The sequence below is a fragment of the Mustelus asterias genome, chromosome 11, assembly GCF_964213995.1.
Source record: "Mustelus asterias chromosome 11, sMusAst1.hap1.1, whole genome shotgun sequence".
Classification (NCBI taxonomy): Eukaryota; Metazoa; Chordata; class Chondrichthyes; order Carcharhiniformes; family Triakidae; genus Mustelus; species Mustelus asterias.
Window position 1 is genome coordinate 43,316,155 of NC_135811.1, and position 21,954 is coordinate 43,338,108.

Here is a 21,954-nt window from a genome sequence, read left to right on the forward strand (position 1 = left end):
AATGGGACCCCCTTCATGCTCCCTCCTTCATGACCCCCCTCTTTCACAACCCCACATGCCCCATATCTATGAAAGTCCTATCCCCCACAGGTCCCACCCCCATGGCACTGTCCCCAGCATCCTGGCAGTGGCTGAGTAAGCTGCAAGACCGTTTCACTGCTCTGCATAATCTATAAGCTCCGGGAGTGGTTCATTATTTTAAGCATTCACCCCATTACCAAACTCATGCGCCCTCCAAGAGCAGGCTGGCTTTAGGCCCAGTGTCATTGCTGTGAACAAATCCTTATTATCACCATAAACATTGAGGCTGGTTTTCATCACAAAGACTGGAGCTGCTTTCATAGATCTTTCCTCAGCCCAGGACATGGTGTGGAAACATCGACTGACACCCAAACTACTCTGGCTGCCATGGGCATCTCTGAACAACAGGAAGATGAGGGTCTATCTGTGAGACAAAATAAGCATAGAACACTCAGCAATGGTCTCCTAAGGACAGTGTTCTGACACCGACACTTATTAACATCTATATCAACAACATGACCACCACATCACGTGATGATTTATTTACATCGACAATATTGCCTTGACAACTCAGGCAAAATCTTTATGGAAGCTACGCCAAACTCTAACCTGTCAAAAATGACTGAATATTTCTACAACTGGAGACTACAACCAAACCCAGCAAAGCCCATCATCTCTACATTCCACCTTAAAAATCGCAAGGTCCACAACACCCTGAATGTTACTGGATAAAAGCAAATTACTGCGGATGATGGAATCTGAAACCAAAAGAGAAAATTATGGAAAATCTCAGCAAGTCTGGCAGCATCTGGAAGGAAAGAAACGAGCTGCCGTTTCGAGTCCAGATGACCCTTTTTCAAAGCTTTTTCAGCTCTTTTCTCTCCTTACAGATGCTGCCAGACCTGCTGAGATTTTCCTGCATTTTCTCTTTTGGACCCTGAACGTTAGCCTAAGTGAGAAGGAGTGTGGCATGATCTGACATCTACCTATCTTGCAATGATCCTTCACTGCTTCCTAATCTACCATCACCACCTTCAAACAACTCCCGAAAAGTCCAAGACACGAGTGAAAATCATTTGCAAAGCTCACCTGCATAAGCTGGGGTGCAAAAATCATTGTACTTCATACTACTGCCATAGCTCTGCTCTTCTCTATAGCTGAGTACTGTGCACCCGGATGGGCCTCGGGTCATCTCACCAAACTCATCGACACACAACTTCATTCAGTACTGAGGGTAACCTCTGAACTTTGACAGTAACCCAATTTCAGTGGTTACCAGTCATCTCAATCATCGCTCCTCCTTCCATCTGACAGAATTCAGCAGCACGCAGAGAAATAACTCGTATCAGCAGCAACTTGGACCTCCCCAGCCATAGAGACCTGCAAGGATCTCCCAGCTCACTGCATGGCTCTGTGAAACACCCTCCAGACACAAATCAAACATCTCCAACTCCATAATATTGATGGGTCCTAGAGGAAAGCTTGGGTGGGAAATCCACTTCTAATAAACACATTGGCCCAGATTTTTGCTCGCATTCAGGTGCGCAGAGATGGGAGAATTCTGGTAGACCAAGGTATTCGCCTTTATGGAAACAAGAATGATCCATAACACACTGTACCTAAGGGAAGCCTGCTAATAAGACAAAGGCTATGGCCCTCTGCGTCTGAGACACTAAAAAACGGCATGGTGGCACAGTGGTTAGCGCTGCTGTCCCACAGCGCCAGGAACCCGGGTTTGATTCCGGACTTGGGCCACGGTCTGTGTAGAGTTTGTACATTCTCTCCGTGTCTGCGTGGGTTTTCTCTGGTGTTCCGGGTTTCTCCCACAGTCCAAAGATGTGCGGGTTAGGTGGATTGGCCGTGCTAAATTGCCCCTTAGCTAGGGTAAATGCATAGGGTGATGGGGATAGGGCCTGGGTGGGATTGTGGTCGGTGCAGACTTGATGGGCCGAATGGCCTCCTTCTGCATTGTAGGGATTCTATGATTCTATGAAATTAATGTGATTCCCCCACATGAGCAAACAGGGCATTAGTTACAGCCCCAATAGAGCTGGGTGCTGCTGACTGGGATATTCATAAAGGTGTCTTCATAATCCCTGGAAAGATCTCGAGACATAGTAGTTGAGAGCAATGGTTACCATCGCAGGCACTGTTGGGCATGGAGGGGGGGACGGATGGCAGGGGTAGCATTGATGGATTGTGGCTTGAGGTGCTGCCGGACTGTGCGACAAGTGTCTGTCTCTGGAAAATGCACTTGCGTGAAACAAACCCCCTTCCCCCATCCCTATCCATGTGAAAATGGGAAATGCCATGTTCGGAAGGTGGGATTTACAAGTTTCAGATAGTGTCGCTATTTTTGCCTTGAGGAAGGTGTGCTCTGTCAGTAAGTCTGGGCCAATGTTTCCACCCCAATATCTCAGCAACCAGGCCTCCATCTACCCCCGGGGCATGTGGACAATCCTCAATAGATTGCGGAATGGACATGGCCGATGTGGCCACTCGATGCACAAGTGGCACCTCAAAGCCTCACCTGGTTGCGACTGCTGAAACCCTGACCAACCCATGGAATGCATAATAACACCTTGCCCACAAGCATGGCTCAAGGGTGGCATGCTGGAGTTATACTTGGTCTCCAGTGCTGCACTGGGCTGGTTAGATGAACTCAAAACTGTGACAGCAGCTTCTGCTCCTAAAGCCTAACAACAGAAAATATGACTTTGCTGGTGCTCTCTGTCATTACATTGTTTCAATATAATGACAGAGAGACAGGCAATTTGATGAAAGCATCTGAAACAATATTTCCAGGGTAAATTTAGCAAGCTTAAAGATCATAGTCCATGGGCAAAACATAACATTTTTCAACAGGATTTTTAAAGAGTGCCAATGTGTCATCGCGCCGTTATGTATTCAGGAGTGCAGCAGCTTCTAGTTTAGTTGCCATGATAACAGGAGGGTATCCTAGGCAACCTGGGTTAGACAAATTGTAAATGAGAATGTACAAGAACACCAATGTGTGACGCTTTCTAAGGGAAACATTTATTTGATTAATAGCAAGATTAACGTGACTGATCAATTTTGCATCTTTGTATTAATTAGGAATCAATTCTCAATTTAGTTTAACAAGATTGTTTAATACATATTTTTTAAAGCATCAATGACATTTAACATTGTGGGCCACAATTTTTTATAACCGCAGATCTATATGCAGTTGTCAGATTTTTATTGTATGTTGGTGTAAAGATTTCCCCAAGTTGTAAGAAGTCAAAGGGAAGTCCGTTGTCTTAAAATTATATGGTCTCTACTTTATGAAAGCCATAGTTATTTTCCAAAAATACAATCCTTTTCCCTAGATTTTCTGAAGGAATTTCAGCAGTCGGACAATTGTTGAACATTTTGAAGTTTCTGTTACATCATATAAAAGCACAATAAACCATCGCAAAGCAATAGCCCCAATCAGACTAGAAATCATAGAATCCCTACAGTGCAGAAGGAGGCCATTCGGCCCATTGAGTCTGCACCGATAACAATCCCAACTAGGCCCCATCCCCGTAACCCCACATATTTACCCCACTAATTCCTCTAACCGGCGGATCCTAGGACATTAAGGGGCAATTTAGCATGGCCAATGCACCTAACCCGCACATCTTTGGACTGTGGGTAGGAACCTGAGCACCCGGAGAAAACACACACAGACATGGGGAGAATGTGCAGGCTCCACACAGACAGTGAGCCAAGCCAGGAATCGAACCCAGGTCTCCAGCGCTGGGGGGACTAACCGCTGTGCCACCGTGCCGCCCGTGCGGCTGGGATTCTGGAATCCTGTGAGTGGCCAAAAGTAAGAATCTTGCCGGTAAGACCTCTCCGCTCGATCGCCATTGACCTAATGAAGTTCCCGCCTAGGAAGGCCGGTAATCTCATTTAAATACATTATTATCTTATTAGCCAGTTTACCCACTGTATCATTCCCCCCACATTTGGGCCAGAATTCTTGACCTTCACGCCGGCAGGATCTTCCATTCCCTCCGACGGTGCACCCCCGACTGCAGATTTCCTGGTGACATGGGGTGGAATCACTGGGAAATCCCATTGACAGTAGTGAGACCAAAAGATCCCATTGCCAGTGAGTGGCACACCGCCTCCCATCTCTGAGAAACACATGGCTGGGAGGCCAGAGAATCTCCCCCATGGATTACCTCCTGTTGGCAAGGTTTACAACAATCCTAGGGCAACGTGAACCCGGCAAGGGGACTATGCCAATGGCGCATGTGTAAATACAGCCCCTAGGTGGGGGAGGGACATGACTCGGCAGTGTCCTAGCACTGCCCTCTGTCACCAACCCTTGGCACTTCCCCCTGGAATGGAGCACCATGGAGGAGGGGAGTTACCAATGTCCATGTGGAGGAGGTTCCCTGTCCATGTGTGTGGTGTGTGTGTTCCCGTGTGTGTGTGTTCCCGTGTGTGTGTGTTCCCGTGTGTGTGTGTTCCCGTGTGTGTGCATTCCCGTGTGTGTGTGTTCCCATGTGTGTGTGTTCCCGTGTGTGTGTGTTCCCGTGTGTGTGTGTTCCCATGTGTGTGTGTCCCCGTGTGTGTGTGAGTTTCCCATATGTGTTTTGGGGTTCTTTGTGTGCATGGGAGGAGTTCTTCAATATTTTTTCATGATTTTTTTTCCCCCTTCTGAGTGCTGGACAATATGGCAAGTAAAGCCAGCTGTGCAGTCGACGCGCTACACACCACTTTTCTCGCCTGGTCCAGTACTTCGAAGAAAAAAAATTGGAAAATTCTGCCCTATATATTTAAACTCATCACAAATCTCTGGTCTCTGATCATCAATTGAAATAGACACATTGGTAAAGATGATTCAAAGCTACGACCTATGTATAAATTTTGATGCTATTGAGGGTGACATTAGTTTGGGAAAATGTTTTTGATGAGCACAAATATTAGCCAGAGCAATGATGGATTCAACTTAGGAAGTTAAATGTAAGTACTGCATAACTGAAGGAACACGTTAGTGACACAGGCTATAGATCAATCACGATCCCCTTATATGAGGAAGGATATATTGGCATTGGAGGGAGTGCAGAGAAGGTTCACCAGGTTGATACCGGAGATGAGGGGTTTGGATTATGAGGAGAGGCTGAGGAGATTGGGTTTGTACTCGTTGGAGTTTAGAAGGATGAGGGGGGATCTTATGGAGACTTGTAAGATAATGCGGGGGCTGGATAGGGTGGAGGCGGAGAGATTCTTTCCACTTAGTAAGGAAGTTAAAACTAGAGGACACAGCCTCAAAATAAAGGGGGGTCGGTTTAAGACAGAGTTGAGGAGGAACTTCTTCTCCCAGAGGGTGGTGAATCTCTGGAATTCTCTGCCCACTGAGGTGGTGGAGGCTACCTCGCTGAATATGTTTAAAGCGCGGATGGATGGATTCCTGATCGGTAAGGGAATTAAGGGTTATGGGGATCAGGCGGGTAAGTGGTACTGATCCACGTCAGATCAGCCATGATCTTATTGAATGGCGGGGCAGGCTCGAGGGGCTAGATGGCCTACTCCTGCTCCTATTTCTTATGTTCTTATGTTCTTATGATCCCATTGCATGGTGGAATAGGCTACAGGGGCAGAATGGCCTATTCCTGTTCACATTACTCTGAGAATGATATTGACGTAGCGAAGGATGATGTTGAAAGAGATTTAGGAGTGTTGATGCTGTAATTATCCAACCATTATCAAGCAATAATCAACACAGCCAATAGAATGTTGGAACAAAAACAGAAAATACTGGAAAGTCTCGGCAGGTCTGACAGCATCTGTGGATCGTGAATCGAGCCAACGTTTCGAGATGTCATAGACAAAAAGACAAAGGGAGATGTCATGGACAAAAAGACAAAGGAAAGACAAAGTGGCGATCATGACTAAGAACTGTGATGATAGCAGCCATTAAGAGATCAGAATGTGTAAATGGCAGAGCAAAAGTAAGCAGATTATCAGAGGACAACCTGAGACATGTAACAGATGGCCCTAGTCGACTGAGGGGAGGAGACCGTGGTGTGAGGGAAAAGATGGAAAACAAGATTTTTTAAAAGTGGAAAAATGAAACAATTGAAGAAATGAAACTAAAACAAAAATAAATAAATAAGATAAAATTAAATGAAATAAAATAAATGGAAATGAGGTGAAAGTGGAAGAGAGAGTTCATGCTCTGTCATCCTCCTTTCTCAAAAACCTTTCTATCTACCACACCTACCCCAGCACCTACCCCTCTCCATCACAGTTAGCCATCTATCACTTCTCCAGTGTACTCTGCCAGTGAATCACTCACCCTCTCCTGCACATTTCCCTCAGATGATCTGTTGATTCATGAACAAGGCTATCGCCATCCATAGTCTTCTTGATGATGATTTTATTGAACTCCTGAATTTGATGAAACGTATCCAATCATAATAATCTCACCAAGGCCAGTCTTCCATCACCAACACCCCTTATTTACAATGTGCATAAAGTACCGCTTCTGTGGTTACAGTGTACAGGTCAGCCCCAGAGTCCTTTGACTGCCAGCCATAGTAGAGCCAACTTGTTTTAAACCACCACCCCTCCCCCACTGCTCCTTCCCTATTGGGCGAGCCTCCACTCGCTTAATAGGGGAGCTCGTACTTTCCAAGTCCATGGGGAAATCTATAGACAATCCCCCGGGGCCATCATAACACCAATCCGTGCCAGCATCTTGCTCCTTACCATAGCCTTCCCGCCTAGTATACGTTTCACTATTTGCCCCCTCCAAACCACTGCAATGGTGGGGTGCATCCTATCACTAGGTCATACCTTGGTCTCTACCCCTACTCTTGTGATACTTTCTCCTCCATTGAGCACTTCACTTTGCTCTACGCATCTTCTCTCCTGATAATTCCCGCAGCCTCACCCTGAGATATCCCTTCTCCATTCTAACCTGAAGCGCCTCTGTGAATGATTTCTACCTCTACTGAATTCAATCTCCAACTCAGCTGCCCTTTCCCACTCCTCTGTGTGATTTCACTGTGCTCCTTACCTCCTAATGTCTCTCCTTCCACATAAACGCTCCGACCAATATTCATGGCCACTTGAACGTGTGGTCTCTTTACTCCTATAGTACTGAGCATTGACGTGGCCATTTCTAACCAGGTCCTTTATCCTTCACCACCTCCTCACCTGACTCCTTTCCACCCAACTCCCTCAGCGTCTGTCCATGGAAAATATACTGTATATGAGAGGGTGACAAAGGAAAAGACAAGACAGATGATAATGAATCAACAGTCTGTTGTAGCACTGTGCCAGAAAATCAGATTCAGTCTAGAACTGGCTCCAAATTCACAAACACACATTTTGCACTTACCAAAGATAAATCTCATCCCATTGTTTTTTTATTGTCATTTTCTTACAGACTCTTATTGACATGTCCTGTTTTAAAGAACATCAATATAAATGTGAGCGTAAGCTCTTGACATTTCTTATCTTATTCAGAAACAGTAGTGTGCAGAAAGTTAAAGGAGGTGAAGAAACTATTATCCTGTGCAGTTGAAATCAGACTGAGTAGGACAACTCCCAGAGTAATGCATCTTAATGACTGGTTTGAAAGGGATACGAATGCAGCCAGGGAAAATGAACCATAAATAATTACAATCATAGAATAGAATCCCTACAGTGCAGAAGGAGGCCATTCGGTCCATTGAGCCTGCACTGTCAACAATCCCACCCCAGGCCCTAACCGCACAACTCTATGTATTTACCCTGCTAATCCCCCGACATTGACGGGCAATTTAGCTTGGCCAATCAACCTAACCTGCACATCTTTGGACTGTGGGAGGAAACCAGAGCACCTAGAGGAAACCCATGCAGATACGGGGAGAACGTGCAGACTATGTACAGACAGTCACCTGAGGCCAGAATTGAACCCGGATCCCTGGCACTGTGAGGCAGCAGTGCTAACCACTGTGCCACTGTGCTACCCAGTGCAAGCATAGGAATAACACTGAAGTAACATAAACCTTTCCTCCTTTTAGACACTCCAAATAATATACTTCATCAAAACTGTTGCTTTAAAAAGTATTCCTACAAATGGTATACCCGAGATTCCCCTGACAGACAATGGGAGTCTGTCTACCAGCGAGCAGTTTCAGCCCTGCATGGGTATGAATAAAGAGAGACACATCCACATGGCACCCTACGACCCTTCCTCAAATGGCCTGGCTGAGTGGGCGGTCCAGACATTCAAAATCGACATGAAGAAACAAACCACAGGCTCTTTAGAAACCAAACTCACACATTTCCCTTTTAAGTATAGGACTCTGTAGCATGTGACAATGGAATGGCCCTGGCAGAGCTATTAATGGACTGACGCCTTCGGACTAGGCTTAACCTGATGTTCCCAAATTTGACCAGCAGCCTCAAGTTAAAACAGGAAACCCAGAAAAGGGGCCACGATGGTCAGAGACTGAATAGAGACTTCAAACCGGGAGATACGGTCCACGTGAAGAACTTTGGCAATGGTTTCCAGAGTTATTCTTGAGAAAACAGGATCCCGCTGTCTCATAAGGTAAAAAGGAAGAAAACTTTAAAGAAGCACATGGATCACCTCTGTCACAGTGAACATCACCTCCAGAGGCAACTGCTTCTACTGATGTGCCACCGTTGGTGTCCTACACACTGGCCTGTGGACAGGAAACTCCTCCCTCTACCACTCAAGAGCCGTCATCTGGATGATGAAGATTCTGGCTCGGACATGGAGACAGAGATGGCGGATACCCAATCAGAGCTCATCACCAAGGACAATCCTCCTGTAGTGGCTCTTCAACACTCTTCGCAGAAGAGACGTTCACCTATCTGTTACACATCCCCCGAGCAGACCCTACACACAATGGAGATGAGGCCACAGGCAAAGAGACGGAGAAGACTCCATCATCATGGGAGCGAGGCAGAACCTTCGGACCCAGGGGGTGGGGGAGGGGGGATGGAGTGAGGTGGGAAGGGTGTGATAACTCCCATGACATCCATGGGGAATCACTGATTGATCCCCCTGGGGGGGTGTGTGGGGGGGGGGGGGGCTCTTATTGATTGAGTTCCCCTGGTAACAGGCAATGAGTGGCCTGTCCAGCTGGACTGGGTCTGCTGAACTGCAGTCCCACCTCAGCTTATTTGATTTAGCTTACTTGTTTTGCCAAAAAGAATGGCAGGGACTAGTATGTGTACACCGTGGTAGTGGTTTTAGTTTGAATTCTGTAAATAAACCGTGTTCCTTTCCAGTCAGGCTTCCTGAGTCATTGCAGAGACATTTCACTCTGTTATATGCACCTTGTAAATTCAAAGTATTGTTTATTTAAAGATATTCATATATGCATTTATATAATATATTCATATATTACTTTGGCATTTAAACCCAAAGGTTGCAAGAGTTGTGAAATTGAAATACTGGGGTATAAACAGAATTGACATCTTTACTATTTCCAGCCTAATTTTTATTTGCAAATTTGGACTGCTATCAAGCTGTCTGTTATTTATATTTCAGGTCGAAGACCGCAACAAGGCCAAACTCAGATTATCTTAACCCCATGCTACAAAACACCATGAAGAAAAAGAAAACAGTTCCTGTGCATGGGAAAGAAAGAAGTAATGACGATACCTGGGAGAAAGCAGTTGATCTAGAAGCCGGAGAAATCTCCACAAAACCTCAATTATCATCATCAGCATCATCGGAATGCATGGTTTTGAATGTGAACTATCTTTCTGACAATCTGTGTTCAGGTATTCTGCAACATCCAATTCACAGATTTAAAATTGATCAGGGTCAATGGCTTTGTCTTTTGCAAAAGTAATTTGAAATAATAGATGTTTCAGAAAAATGATCAATAGCATCTGTTTTCCCCACTCTTATGCACACAGTTCATACGATGTCAAGTAAAAACAGCTGCACTTTGGTGCACCTGCAGAGAATGTTCATTTAAGTTCCAGTTGCTGAGAAATAATTCATTGCTTAAATAATAACTGAAATCAAGATGCTTTTTCCCCTGTAGACATAAGTTCATTCATTCATCCATGTGTGCTCTTTGCAAAGACAGTTCCTTGGTTGATGATTCATCCTGAGGTTCATCTAGAGCCAGGGGACACATTTAAAAATAAGGAGTCCTCCATTGAAGAATGTTTTTTTCAAAGGATGGTGCATCATTGGAACTTTCTTTCCCAGAGAGGCCTGGAGGCAGGCAGGGTGAATATATATGTTTACGGCAGATGTAGCCAGACTCTAGACTAACAATGGAGTCAGAGGTTATTGGGATTGGGGGTGGGGTAGGGTGGAATGTGAAGTTAAGGCTACAATCAGATCAGCCATGATCTTATTGAATGGTGGCGCAAAACCAAGGGGCTGAATGGCCTATTCCTGCTCCTAGTTCATATGTTTTTTGTCAGTGGTGATTTGCCATTGCTTTCCACTCTCTTGGGTAGGGTGAGGACAGTAAGAAGTCTCACAACACCAGGTTAAAGTCCAACAGGTTTATTTGGTAGCAAATACTGTAAGCTTTCGGAGCGCTGCTCCTTCGTCAGATGGAGTGGAAATGTGCTCTCAAACAGGGCACAGACACAAAATCAAGTTGCAGAATACTGATTAGAATGCGAATCCCTAAAGCCAGCCAGGTCTTAAAGGTACAGACAATGTGGGTGGAGGGAGCATTAAACACAGGTTAAAGAGATGTGTATTGTCTCCAGACAGAACAGCTAGTGAGATTCTGCAAGCCCAGGAGGCAAGCTGTGGGGGTTACTGATAATCTGACATAAATCCAACATCCTGGTTTAGGCCGTCCTCATGTGTGCGGAACTTGGCTATCAGTTTCTGCTCAGCAACTCTGCGCTGTCGTGTGTCGTGAAGGCCGTCTTGGAGAACGCTTACCTGAAGATCCAAGGCTGAATGCCCGTGAATGCCCGTGTGCAAACTCATCAGTGACCGAAGGCCAGAATTGAACCCGTGTCCCTGGCGCTAACCACTGTGCCACCATGCTGCATGCACCTTAGTACACGATGCCGCATCTTATTAAGATTATTGCACCTTAAATACTTTGAAACTTTATGAACAATAGTGAACACATACAGAGCACCCATGTCAGAAGAATCTTTTGTCTATGCAGTTGTCCAGATCCACCACATTATTTTCAAAGATCTTGCCGGGAGAAACACTCAGTGGTGGCAGATTTCAACTTTGGTAAGTCAGGAGATGAGCTGAAGGGGGTGAGCTAGTAGATAAACAGTTTGCATGATTTTCCTCTCCACAATGAAAGGGTGGTGGAAGCTGTCTCAATTGTAACTCTATAAAGGAAATTGCATAGAAATAGAAAGGAAAAATTTGTTAAGGCGATGGGAAAAGAGCAGAGAACGGAACTAATTGAATAGCTCTTTTACTGTCAGCACTATGACCTCCTTCAATGCTGAATGGTTCTATGATACTAACCTTTATACAATTCATACTTTGCCAAATTTGTGCTAAGTTTCAAATGTATGCTCTATTATCTGTGCCTTTGGTTTTCCAATGGGTGAAATATATATTTGCAGGCATGTGCATGAGTGAGTCACTTTTGATGAGATGGATTATTTACAAATACTACAGAAGACTGTCATTAAGGGTTCTGGTCAGCCCATCTGGGCTAGTAACTGACAGTGTCACATTTGGAAACATAGCCTGGATAACGTGATTGGCTGTTAAGGCTGTAGAAATGGAGTTAAAGTCAGGTGCTTGCCTCAAGGATGTGCTCCTAACCGGAGCCTTTCATATAATTTAGGCAGCTCAGTTGCTGTTGTAATTGAATCCATGTGGAAAGATTTGGAGATTGGCTGCATCAGAACTCAGAGGCCTGCTTCACTATAACCTGGGTGGCAACTTCAATGAAGCCAGTTTAAATGGGGGACCAGAAATTAAATGTTAGAAAAGAACTAAGGGGCAGAATTTTCCATTCTGGGACAATGGAAGTGGAAAAGTCGGCATGATTCCCGTTGGGCAACAGGGCAGATTTATCAGTCCAATCTGTTGCTTTTCAGCTCATTAATTATGCATCAGCAAGAAGCCTGTCGATTCTTGTGGCAGGGATGCATCTGCTGAGTTGTTACCTCATTGGGTCAAAGGTCCTGGCACCATATTTAAACACACCTGGACAGACATTCACTCAATGCAGGCCAGATGTGTTGTGTCATTTAGGTTGCCACTGGTATCAAAAAGAACCAAACCTTCCATTTCAAGGTTCAGCAAGGCCTCCCTGGGGATTGTCCTCCAGATGGGGAGATGCCGGCGTTGGACTGGGGTAAACACAGTAAGAAGTTTAACAACACCAGTTAAAGTCTAACAGGTTTATTTGGTAGCAAACGCCACTAGCTTTTGGAGCGCTGCCCCTTCGTCAGGTGGAGTGGAGATCTGCTCTCAAACAGGGCATACAGAGACACAAAATCAATTTACAGAATAATGATTGGAATGCATTCTTTACAGCTAATCAAGTCTCAAAGGTACAAACAATGTGAGTGGAGAGAGCATTAAGCACAGGTTAAAGAGATGTGTATTGGCCAGGCAAGACTGTTCTCTTCCTGTTAGGGAGCACTTCAGCGGTCACGGGCATTCGGCCTCTGATCTTTGCGTAAGCGTTCTCCAAGGCGGCCTTCACGACACACGACAGCGCAGAGGCGCTGAGCAGAAATTGATAGCCAAATTCCGCACACATGAGGATGGCCTCAACCGGGATGTTGGGTTCATGTCATACTATCTGTAACCCCCACAGCTTGCCTGGACTTGCAGAATTTCACTGGCTGTCCTGTCTGGAGACAATACACATCTCTTTAACCTGTGCTTAATGCTCTCTCCACTCACATTGTTTGTACCTTTAAGACTTGATTATCTGTAAAGACTGCATTCCAATCATTATTCTGTAAATTGATTTTGTGTCTCTGTATGCCCTGTTTGAGAGCAGATCTCCACTCCACCTGACGAAGGGGCAGCGCTCCGAAAGCTAGTGGCATTTGCTACCAAATAAACCTGTTGGACTTTAACCTGGTGTTGTTAAACTTCTTACTGTGATTGTCCTCCAGGCCATCCAAGAAATGCGGGAGGTCTTATTTCCTTAGGATGGGAGCAAGAGGTACTTTCACCTGACCACTCCAGCCTGGGAGGAGGTCACTGGGGAAGTCAGTGCCCTTGGGTAAAGGATGAATGACCTGATGCGCTGCACTAGGTAAGTGAACCTTCTACTCGCTCCAAACTCTCACGCTCCTAAGGGCATCAGGAGGTGTAAGGGCTTGAGTTTACACGGATGTCACACCCGATCAGCAGATAGAACATCAGCACTACATGTCTATTAGACACTTTGGACTCACCATCTCAAGTGCCTGCATAGAGTCTTAATCCCTGAATGGGGAGGGCTTAGCACATGCATCAGGCATGCCTCTGAAATCCTCTTTCATCCGTTGTGTTCACAGTTAATCCATCAGTTTTTATGCAGGATAGGATCTCCCACAACAAAAGGGAGAGAGCCAAGACCAGAGTGGAGACCCCAGAGTTGAGGACACTCTCCCCCACACGTGAGGAACAGGTCGCAGTGCTTTCTACATTGGATAGGGATTGTCCTTGTGTGAAAGGTGAGATTGACCTCCTCCAACAAGCCAGTGAGGGTCCGCCCAGTATACATCGGCCACATGGGGACAATGAATATAACTTAGGAGCCCTTTTCTCTACTCCAGCCGCCAGCATGAAAAGGCAGAGAAAGACCTCCAGCAAGGACCTTAGCCCCAGACCACCTCAGCTGAGGATGCAGAACACCCATTTGATGAAGATGTATCATTGTGTTCACCTACATGCTGCAGCAGTGCAGATACACACACTTTGGTGCAACTTGGTTCTAGAGTAAGCTAGGTTTTTGCGGTCGGACAGAGAGAGGATATGTCCCTTTTGCTTCGTGCTCTGCCACTTTTCTTTTGGTAAGAAGTCTCACAACACCAGGTTAAAGTCCAACAGGTTTATTTGGTAGCAAAAGCCACTAGCTTTCGGAGCGCTGCTCCTTCGTCAGGTAAGTGGGAGTTCTGTTCACAAACAGGGTGCGGACACATGAGGACGGCCTCAACCGGGATCTTGGGTTCATGTCACATGATCTGTAACCCCTACGACTTGCCTGGGCTTGCAAAATCTCACTAACTGTCCTGGCTGGAAACAATACACATCTCTTTAACCTGTGCTTAAGCCTCTCTCCACTCACATTGTACCTTTAAGACTTGATTACCTGTAAAGATGCGCATTCCAACCATTATTTTGTAAATTGAGTTTGTGTCTTTATATGCCCTGTTTGTGAACAGAACTCCCACTTACCTGATGAAGGAGCAGCGCTCTGAAAGCTAGTGGCTTTTGCTACCAAATAAACCTGTTGGACTTTAACCTGGTGTTGTGAGACTTCTTACTGTGTTCACCATCACTCAAGCCATGGGTCCCTTTCTGCAGGGACTAGGTGAGAGGGGGATGGGGCATCTTGATATCCCTCTGGATGTCCCTTATGCTGAAGGAGTTAGGGAAGGGCCATTGAGCCGTAGAGAGGTGGAGCACTAGGAAAACATCCCAAAAGCATCCTCCCAAGACATTCCAAGAGTGTCCTGCCACTCCAAATGCCCTCTGCCAATGCTCCCATCAACTGCAGCAGGTCAGGCTGAAGAGATTGTACCTGTCCTAGGGCAGGAAACTCTTCGGTCAGGGTCATCCAAGCCTTGGGCTTCCAGAGGATGCCCACCTACGTCATCTCAAGTGAACAGAGCATGGCAGTGAGCAGGTTGCCTCCACTTCTACTGCAGTTGTCAGTGTTACTCATGGAAGTAGCAGTCAGGTTAGAAAAATTAAAATGTTACGAGTACACAATGATGGCACAAATGTCCATTCACTGTATATACTCTTCAACATTGTAAATATATTTCATACTTATCCCTCTCCATGTTTCAGTTATTCAATGGCTAATCGAAGGAATACAAAGTGCTGTGTACATTCAAGGGTCAAAAACATACCCAATGAACTCCCATCTGTATCTCCAGTTTCATTAAGTCTCACTCAATCCTATCAAATGATTCGCTGTCATTTCCACACCTGTAGCATTAACAAAATCACTTCATATGTGAGAATAATGGCTGGATAATATACATGTGACCTTTGAATCTCAGGCAAACATTACCTGGCCTCAGACGAATTGCTCTGCAGGGTGAGTGATTATCTTGATGCTGCCGCACTGAAGTCTGGAGTTTGTGGCTATCACTTGTTGCAATGAACGTTAGGATGTTTTCTCCCAAATGTACTTTGCAACTGCGTTTGTTTTATGACAGCGAATGTTTGCAAGTAGAATTCATCGTCAAGCACTGTAGGCTTTCATGCCCCACGCAGCGTGTTTTTGTCTCCACATGTATGGCTGAACGTTATTCATTTCTTAGTTTCAACTCTCCCCATGTATGATGCTGAACAACGGGAGTTGGTTCTGCTCAGTGACATTGGAGGTGTCTGCAAAAGGGGAATGAGCATGTAATATCAGAAGTCTGTGCTCATTCTTGTGAACCCGTCTACTTGCATGTGAGGATTTTACTATGTTCCTGAACAGCTGCCTAGCTGTGCTTTATGGGATCCTTCTATAAAATCACAGTACGCAACTTGATACAGAATTTGTTGCATGATTGGGTGGGATTTTCCAGCCCCTCCCGCTGGCAGGATCTTCCAGTCCTGCCAAAATCAATGGGGATTTAAGTGGCTCGCCACATCTGCCACAGGAAAACCTGCCGCAGGAAAACCCGCCCAGCAGGGCCGGAAAGTCTCGGCGATTGAATTAGGGTTCATTGAAAGGATTGGCCTTTGTGAAGTGGACAATGTCAAGGATTGTAATGGTATGAAAGTGACATTTTGCCACATCTCACAATTGCTCAGCAGAATCTATCAAGAGAGTAAGTTGTCATTGACTGCTGTGTCAAAACTGACTGGGCCACGTCTCTCCTGAATGCCAAGGCAATGCAGGGTTGGACTTTGCAGGGTGTAGACTTTGCAGGGTGTAGACTTTGCAGGGGTGTAGACTTTGCAGGGGTGTAGACTTCGCAGGGTGTAGACTTCGCAGGGTGTAGACTTTGCAGGGTGTAGAATTTGCAGGCTTCTGACAAATGCAGGGTCATGAGTGTTTGTAAATAATCAAATGATGGTCCTGCCGAGCCACTCTTTGTGAGGACAATGTGAACATAACTCACAATCGGCATTGGATGTCCTCCAATGTGCAACAAGCATTCCTCATGGAGAATGTGGCAAATGGGAGCTACCACATCCCTAGAGAAGTGAAGGGACCTGTGACAGTCTTTCACCCATCTCCTTGTATGAGCTGTGTCTTAGTCATGCCAAACATTACCGTGGATTTGGTCCCTCCTCAGCAGCATCTGAATATTCTGAAGCCCATTGATTCTCAGGGTAATGGTCTTCCCTGAGCTCTGCCAATCGACAACGTGCCCTTCTTCTCTTCATACTAATTCAACTGGGACTCTGGACCCATCTGAAGCAGAAATGGGCCAGTGAATCTCTCCAAGTTAAGAGTGGGTGGGTGAATGAATGAGTGGGCACTCAAGGTCAGGTAGACAGGCAAGATTGGGTAGAAAGTCAGGCTCGGGTGGGCTGTCAGGATCAGGTGGGCAGTCAGGGTCAGGTAGACTGGCTCAGGTGGGCAGTCAGGGTTGGGTGGTGTAGTTTGGTTGGGTGATTAGCCGGATCGTGGGTGTAGCCAGGTCAGGAGGGGGGGTGTTGTGGTGCTGAGTTTTGTTACACTAAGCAGGATTTTCAATTGTCTCGCACAGAGCACATGAGTCACTGAAGTACAGTCTTAACATTAATTTATACAGGAGTTGGCTAGATGAACTGTGTAGCCTATTAGTGCAAATTGCCTTATTATGTATTATACTCAATTCCAAAGAAGGCACTGCTCCAACCAGGGTTGCATCTTCTTTTCCCCGTACCCGCGTGACTTGTTTCACAGCGATGGAGGTGCCCCACCGTTGGCCTGTGGTGGGAGGTGTTTCCCATTCTATGCACCCTCCACTGCCAGGAACTCTGTGGCAGGGGTTCGTCATCGGCAGGATCCGAAGATCCCGCCGGCAAGACCAGCCAGAAAATTCCAGCCACTGGCTTTTTTAGACTAGGTATTAAACCAGCAGAATACTTCCTGGGTAAGTATCTAGATGAGTCCCACGTATGGGGCTCAAGTTTCTGACATCCTTTGAGGGTCCTGGGCATCACAAATCAACCGATCAGAAGTTTAAACTGCGCGGGTAATTACAGTGCACATGTGCGCGCCAGGACTTCCACAGGGTCCCAATGAACAACACAGACTTCAGCCCAGATTTCATTGCTCTGGACATGGGGAGAGTTGGGCCATGATTAATTGAATCTATGCAGTATCGAAAGCTAGGCTATATAATAGATAAACTGGGACCAATGCTGAGAGAGATATGACGCATATCTCAGCTGGTGCTGGTTGTCCTGGTAACTGACATTTGAATCAAACTTGAAATACTCTGTCTTGCACAGAGCACACGAGTCACTGTGAAGTACAGTCTTAACATTAGTTTATACAGGAGTTGGCTGAACTGTGTAGCCTATTAATGTAAATTGCCTTATTATGTATTATGCAGCTAAGTGTAAGGAAGACCAGCTACTCAGCAATGTTGAAGTGCTCCTTGGGCAAGATACCTGCCATGTGGTACCTGATGAAATTGACCTTAAGAAGCCTAAATCCGGAAACTGTGATGACGAGGAAAAAGTGACAAAACATTTCCATCAGATGGAAGATAAGTGTAATTTTGCTGGAGAAGGATGTAACCTGCATCATGATTTAAAACTGAGCCACAACAATGACGAGTGGAAAGAAAGCATTGGCCAGACAACAGAAGTGTCGGAATCCCAAGTTTCTGAACCTCTGCAGCAGACAGAGTCAAGCATGGGGAAAAGGAGACGCAATCCTGGTTGGAGCAGTGCCTTCTTTGGAATTGAATATTTTAACCAGCAAGTGAAGGCCTTTGTAAAGCAATTGGGTCAACATAACTTCAGTGAAGAAGGCAAGATGGAAACCAAATTGTTGGTAAGTGCTCTATTAGTCACTGTGCTTCAATGAACTTCAAAATGAATTTTAAATGGACCACATTCCCCGATTGAATTGTGGATTTTGTTTAAAGGAAGACATTCAAAAGCAGTACATGCTTGTGTATCGCACTTCCTCTGAATTTACTGTGAGTAAAACATGTTGTAAATATGCATTTTGATTCAGCTGGCATTTTGTATACCTATTGTAAGTGCTGTTTTTGGATGTTACTTTATTATCTAAATTATCGAGGGGTCGGCATCTCTTACTTCTTTGGTGACCTTGTGTCAAATCATTGGCTGCGTATCAATTGTTTTAAGAAGTCAGATTTGATCAATACCCTTTTACTTCGCAGCAACACATATCCAATGAGAACATTTCTATCAATTGGAAGATCCACCGGCAATACCCTGTGCAGGAGATGTAATACTGTAAACGAAACTGTGGGTCATATCTCTGGATATTTTCCTTATGTAAAGAGGACCAGCATCCATAGGCATAACAAAATCTTAGATTCATTAGATTTTAGATTAGATCATTTAGATTCATCCAATTATTAGCTTCTAATTTATCATCTTGCAAGAAATTATTTTTTATAAACAATTTAGAAAAATATATCAAATCTAACGCTAACAATTACCAAAGTAATTCAGTTCTAATTTTCCTGGTCCTGTCTCCTGCACACTGCAAACATGATAGTTAAAACCTAATTAACACTTCAATTCTTAAGGACATTGTGCACTTGCTCATTTTCAGAACAAAGGATTCTTTAAAAGGCACCATTACTGAGTACTACACAATGAACATTGCATTGCAAATCAAACAATGCTTTGAGACCTCAAAATACTGACATTGGCAGAGGAAAATAATACCATTACATTTAAAATAAAGTATTTTTTTCAAATGTTGTTTTCTGAGAGCTACTGACTTTGTAGCACATCTTATCTGTGATAATCTTTATCTCAGAAGCCAGTGAATGCTATGGGAATGTTGTTCATTAATGTTTACAAAATTCATGCAAAAAGGAACACTTATCTTTCTTTCAAAAACAAATTTAGCAATACATTACGTGTTGTTGATGGATTCTTGTTTTGATGGATGATTGTTCAGGAAAAAAAGCCTGGTTTGCACCCCAGGTCTGTCATCACAAGTGTAACCTTGAGGCAAGTCTCGATTTGCATAACCAACTGCAGATAATGGGTATGAAGTCAGTGATGGAGGGATGCATGGAGGCATTGGCTCTGAGCTGTGCTCGCCTGTCCTTGGGGTACTTGACTCTGTTCTCCTCAGATGTCAAATTGCTCGATGACAGAGACTTGGGTGGCACAGTGGTACAGTGGTTAGCACTGCTACCTCACAGTGCCAGGGACCAGGGTTCGATTCCCGGCTTGGGTCACTGTCTGTGCAGAGTCTGCACGTTCTTCCCATGTCGGCATGGGTTTCCTCTGGGTGCTCTGATTTCCTCTCACAGCCCTAAGATATATAGGTGGATTGGCCATGGTAAATGTGCAGGGTTGTGGGGTGGGGCAGAGGGTGGGCTGGGTAAGATGCTCTTTCAGAGAGTCAATGCAGACTCGATGGGCTGAATGGTCTCCTTCTACACATTAGGGATTCCATGGCTCTCCATCTGGGTCTGTCCAAGGGTAGTTTTTTTTTATCCCATGTGTCCGGCTTGCAAGTTCTGAGGTTGGCTTTCAAATTGTCTTTATATCCAAGTTTGGGACATCTGTGCCTAGCTGGCTGTAGACTTCAGTATGTTGAATCCACCACGTGAACCACATGAGTGACCCAATGAAATTGGGCTCTGATGAGCATCCTCTCAATGCCAGGTATGCAGCACTTTGCAAAGACCTCAGTGTTGGGGATATTGTCCTGCTATCTGATGTTGTAAGTAGATCTCAGACAGCGGGGAAGGAATATTTCTAGTTGCTTTATGTGAGGCTGTTAAGTTGTCTGAGCCTCACACCCATAAGGAAGTGATGTAAGACTAAGTGATGTGCTCTGAAACAAACTCCACACTCTTTCCAAAGTCTGTGAGTGAGGCTGCTAAATCATAGAATCATAGGATCCCTACTGTACAGAAGGAGTCCATTTGGCCCATTGAGTCTGCACCAACCACAATTGCACCCAGGCCCTATTCCCGTAACCCTAATTTACCCTGCTAACCCCCCGACACAATGGCCAATTAGCCTAACCCGCATATCTTTGGACTGTGGGAGGAAACTGGAGCACCCGGAGGAAACCCACCCAGACATGGGAAGAACGTGCAAACTCCACACAGCCAAATGCTGAGCTTGCTTTTGCCAGGCAATGGTTGATTATGTTATCCAGGGTGGTGTTATTGGAGAGGGTACTCTCAGGATAGAAAATCTTCTATACTAAACAGAGAGGTTTGTTGTGGATGGTGGTTGTGTGGTCCTGGAGTCATAGAACCATAGAAACCCTACAATGCAGGAAGAGGCCAGGATCGGATAATGAATGCAATATAAAGTGCCACAAAAATTGGCAGCCTAAAATCAGTTGATAGATCAGAGCAGAATATGAGGAAACTATTTTAGTCTCCTTGCAAATTTTTCCAGGAAGCATTGTTTCAAAGAATTGTTTGTTAAACCCATCCTTTACCTTAGACTAATCATGATGGTATCACATTCGGATAAGTATTTGTTTGTGATTAAATGCTAACATGTTTCTGTGAACTAGGGAGACACTTTTCACACAGGAGTCAGTGGAGACCTGGAGTTTTCTTCCCTGTGGAACTGTGGGTGCTGGGCGATAGTTGGATCTTTTGAGACTGGGAGCGGTGGATTTTTTTTTGGGATGGGAGTGACAAGAGTTGTGGAGCGGGAACAGGTGGGTGGAGTTGGGGTGAAGATCATCCATGATCTGGTTAAGTGGTGCAGCAGGCTTCAGGGGCTGCGTAGACTATGACTCTTGTTGTAAAATGTTAACTGTTCCAGTTTAGAAAGTATTACATCTTCAAATAGACTTGCAGATTATCGAGCAGGGCTGACCCAGAAAATAGTCTAGATGAGATTTTGTGATAATATATATTTTTTTCATGGTATTCATTATTGAGACTAGTATTTTATTCCAAGTTTATTTTATTAAAATTCCCCATTAATCCATGCCTTTGGATTACAATTCCAGCAACATTACCACTGTGATACTGTTCCTGATTGGTATGATGCAAGGGATTTTGTTTTACTTTCTGCAGATATACTGATCTTGTTTTGGTTTCACAGGAACTTGAGCAACAACTGATGATGGAGACCAAGAATTTTAGAAAAACTAAAGTATTCTACCAGAAGCTCCAACTTCAGGAAAAAAGAAACAAAGGTTAATAAGTACATTCATGCTTAAAATCCTGTGTGTTTCCCCTTTGACCTCATAGAGCACCAACCCTGTCTTAAGACTGGGTACCCATCTCCAAACGTGGGACAACTTCATACCACATTTCTGGCAGGTGAAACTATTGAGGGTGCAGCAGACTGGTGTGGATGTTGGGATGTTACCGGGTTTACCTATGTTTACTGTGACACCATGCTCAACGAGCAGTTCATATAACATCATTAAGTGCAGCAACTTTTATATAGTAACATTTGACACAGAACCAGGCATGGTGATATCAGAACAGGTGATATCAGAGCAGGTGATCAAAAGCTTGGTCAGAGAGATGGGTTTTAAGGAGCATCTTAAATGAGAGAAGCAGAGTAGAAAGGCAGGAGGTTTAGAGAGAAAGTTTTGGAGCTTAAGAGCCTAGGCCGCTGAATGCATGGCCACCACTGATGGAATATTGGCATGCTCAAGAAGCTAAAAT

General features: G+C 44.9%; 1 protein-coding gene across 1 annotated transcript in view; it reads left to right on the plus strand.

Annotated features, from left to right (window-relative positions):
* Positions 1-21,954, plus strand: part of kndc1 (kinase non-catalytic C-lobe domain containing 1) — a 207,437-nt gene that overhangs the window by 119,450 nt on the left and 66,033 nt on the right. Inside the window, exons 16-21 of the mRNA XM_078222911.1 lie at positions 9,554-9,789; positions 13,489-13,590; positions 15,799-15,912; positions 17,137-17,226; positions 17,692-18,137; positions 21,380-21,473. Of these exons, the coding sequence (XP_078079037.1) occupies positions 9,554-9,789; positions 13,489-13,590; positions 15,799-15,912; positions 17,137-17,226; positions 17,692-18,137; positions 21,380-21,473 (1,082 nt within the window). The remainder of the gene's footprint in view (positions 1-9,553; positions 9,790-13,488; positions 13,591-15,798; positions 15,913-17,136; positions 17,227-17,691; positions 18,138-21,379; positions 21,474-21,954) is intronic.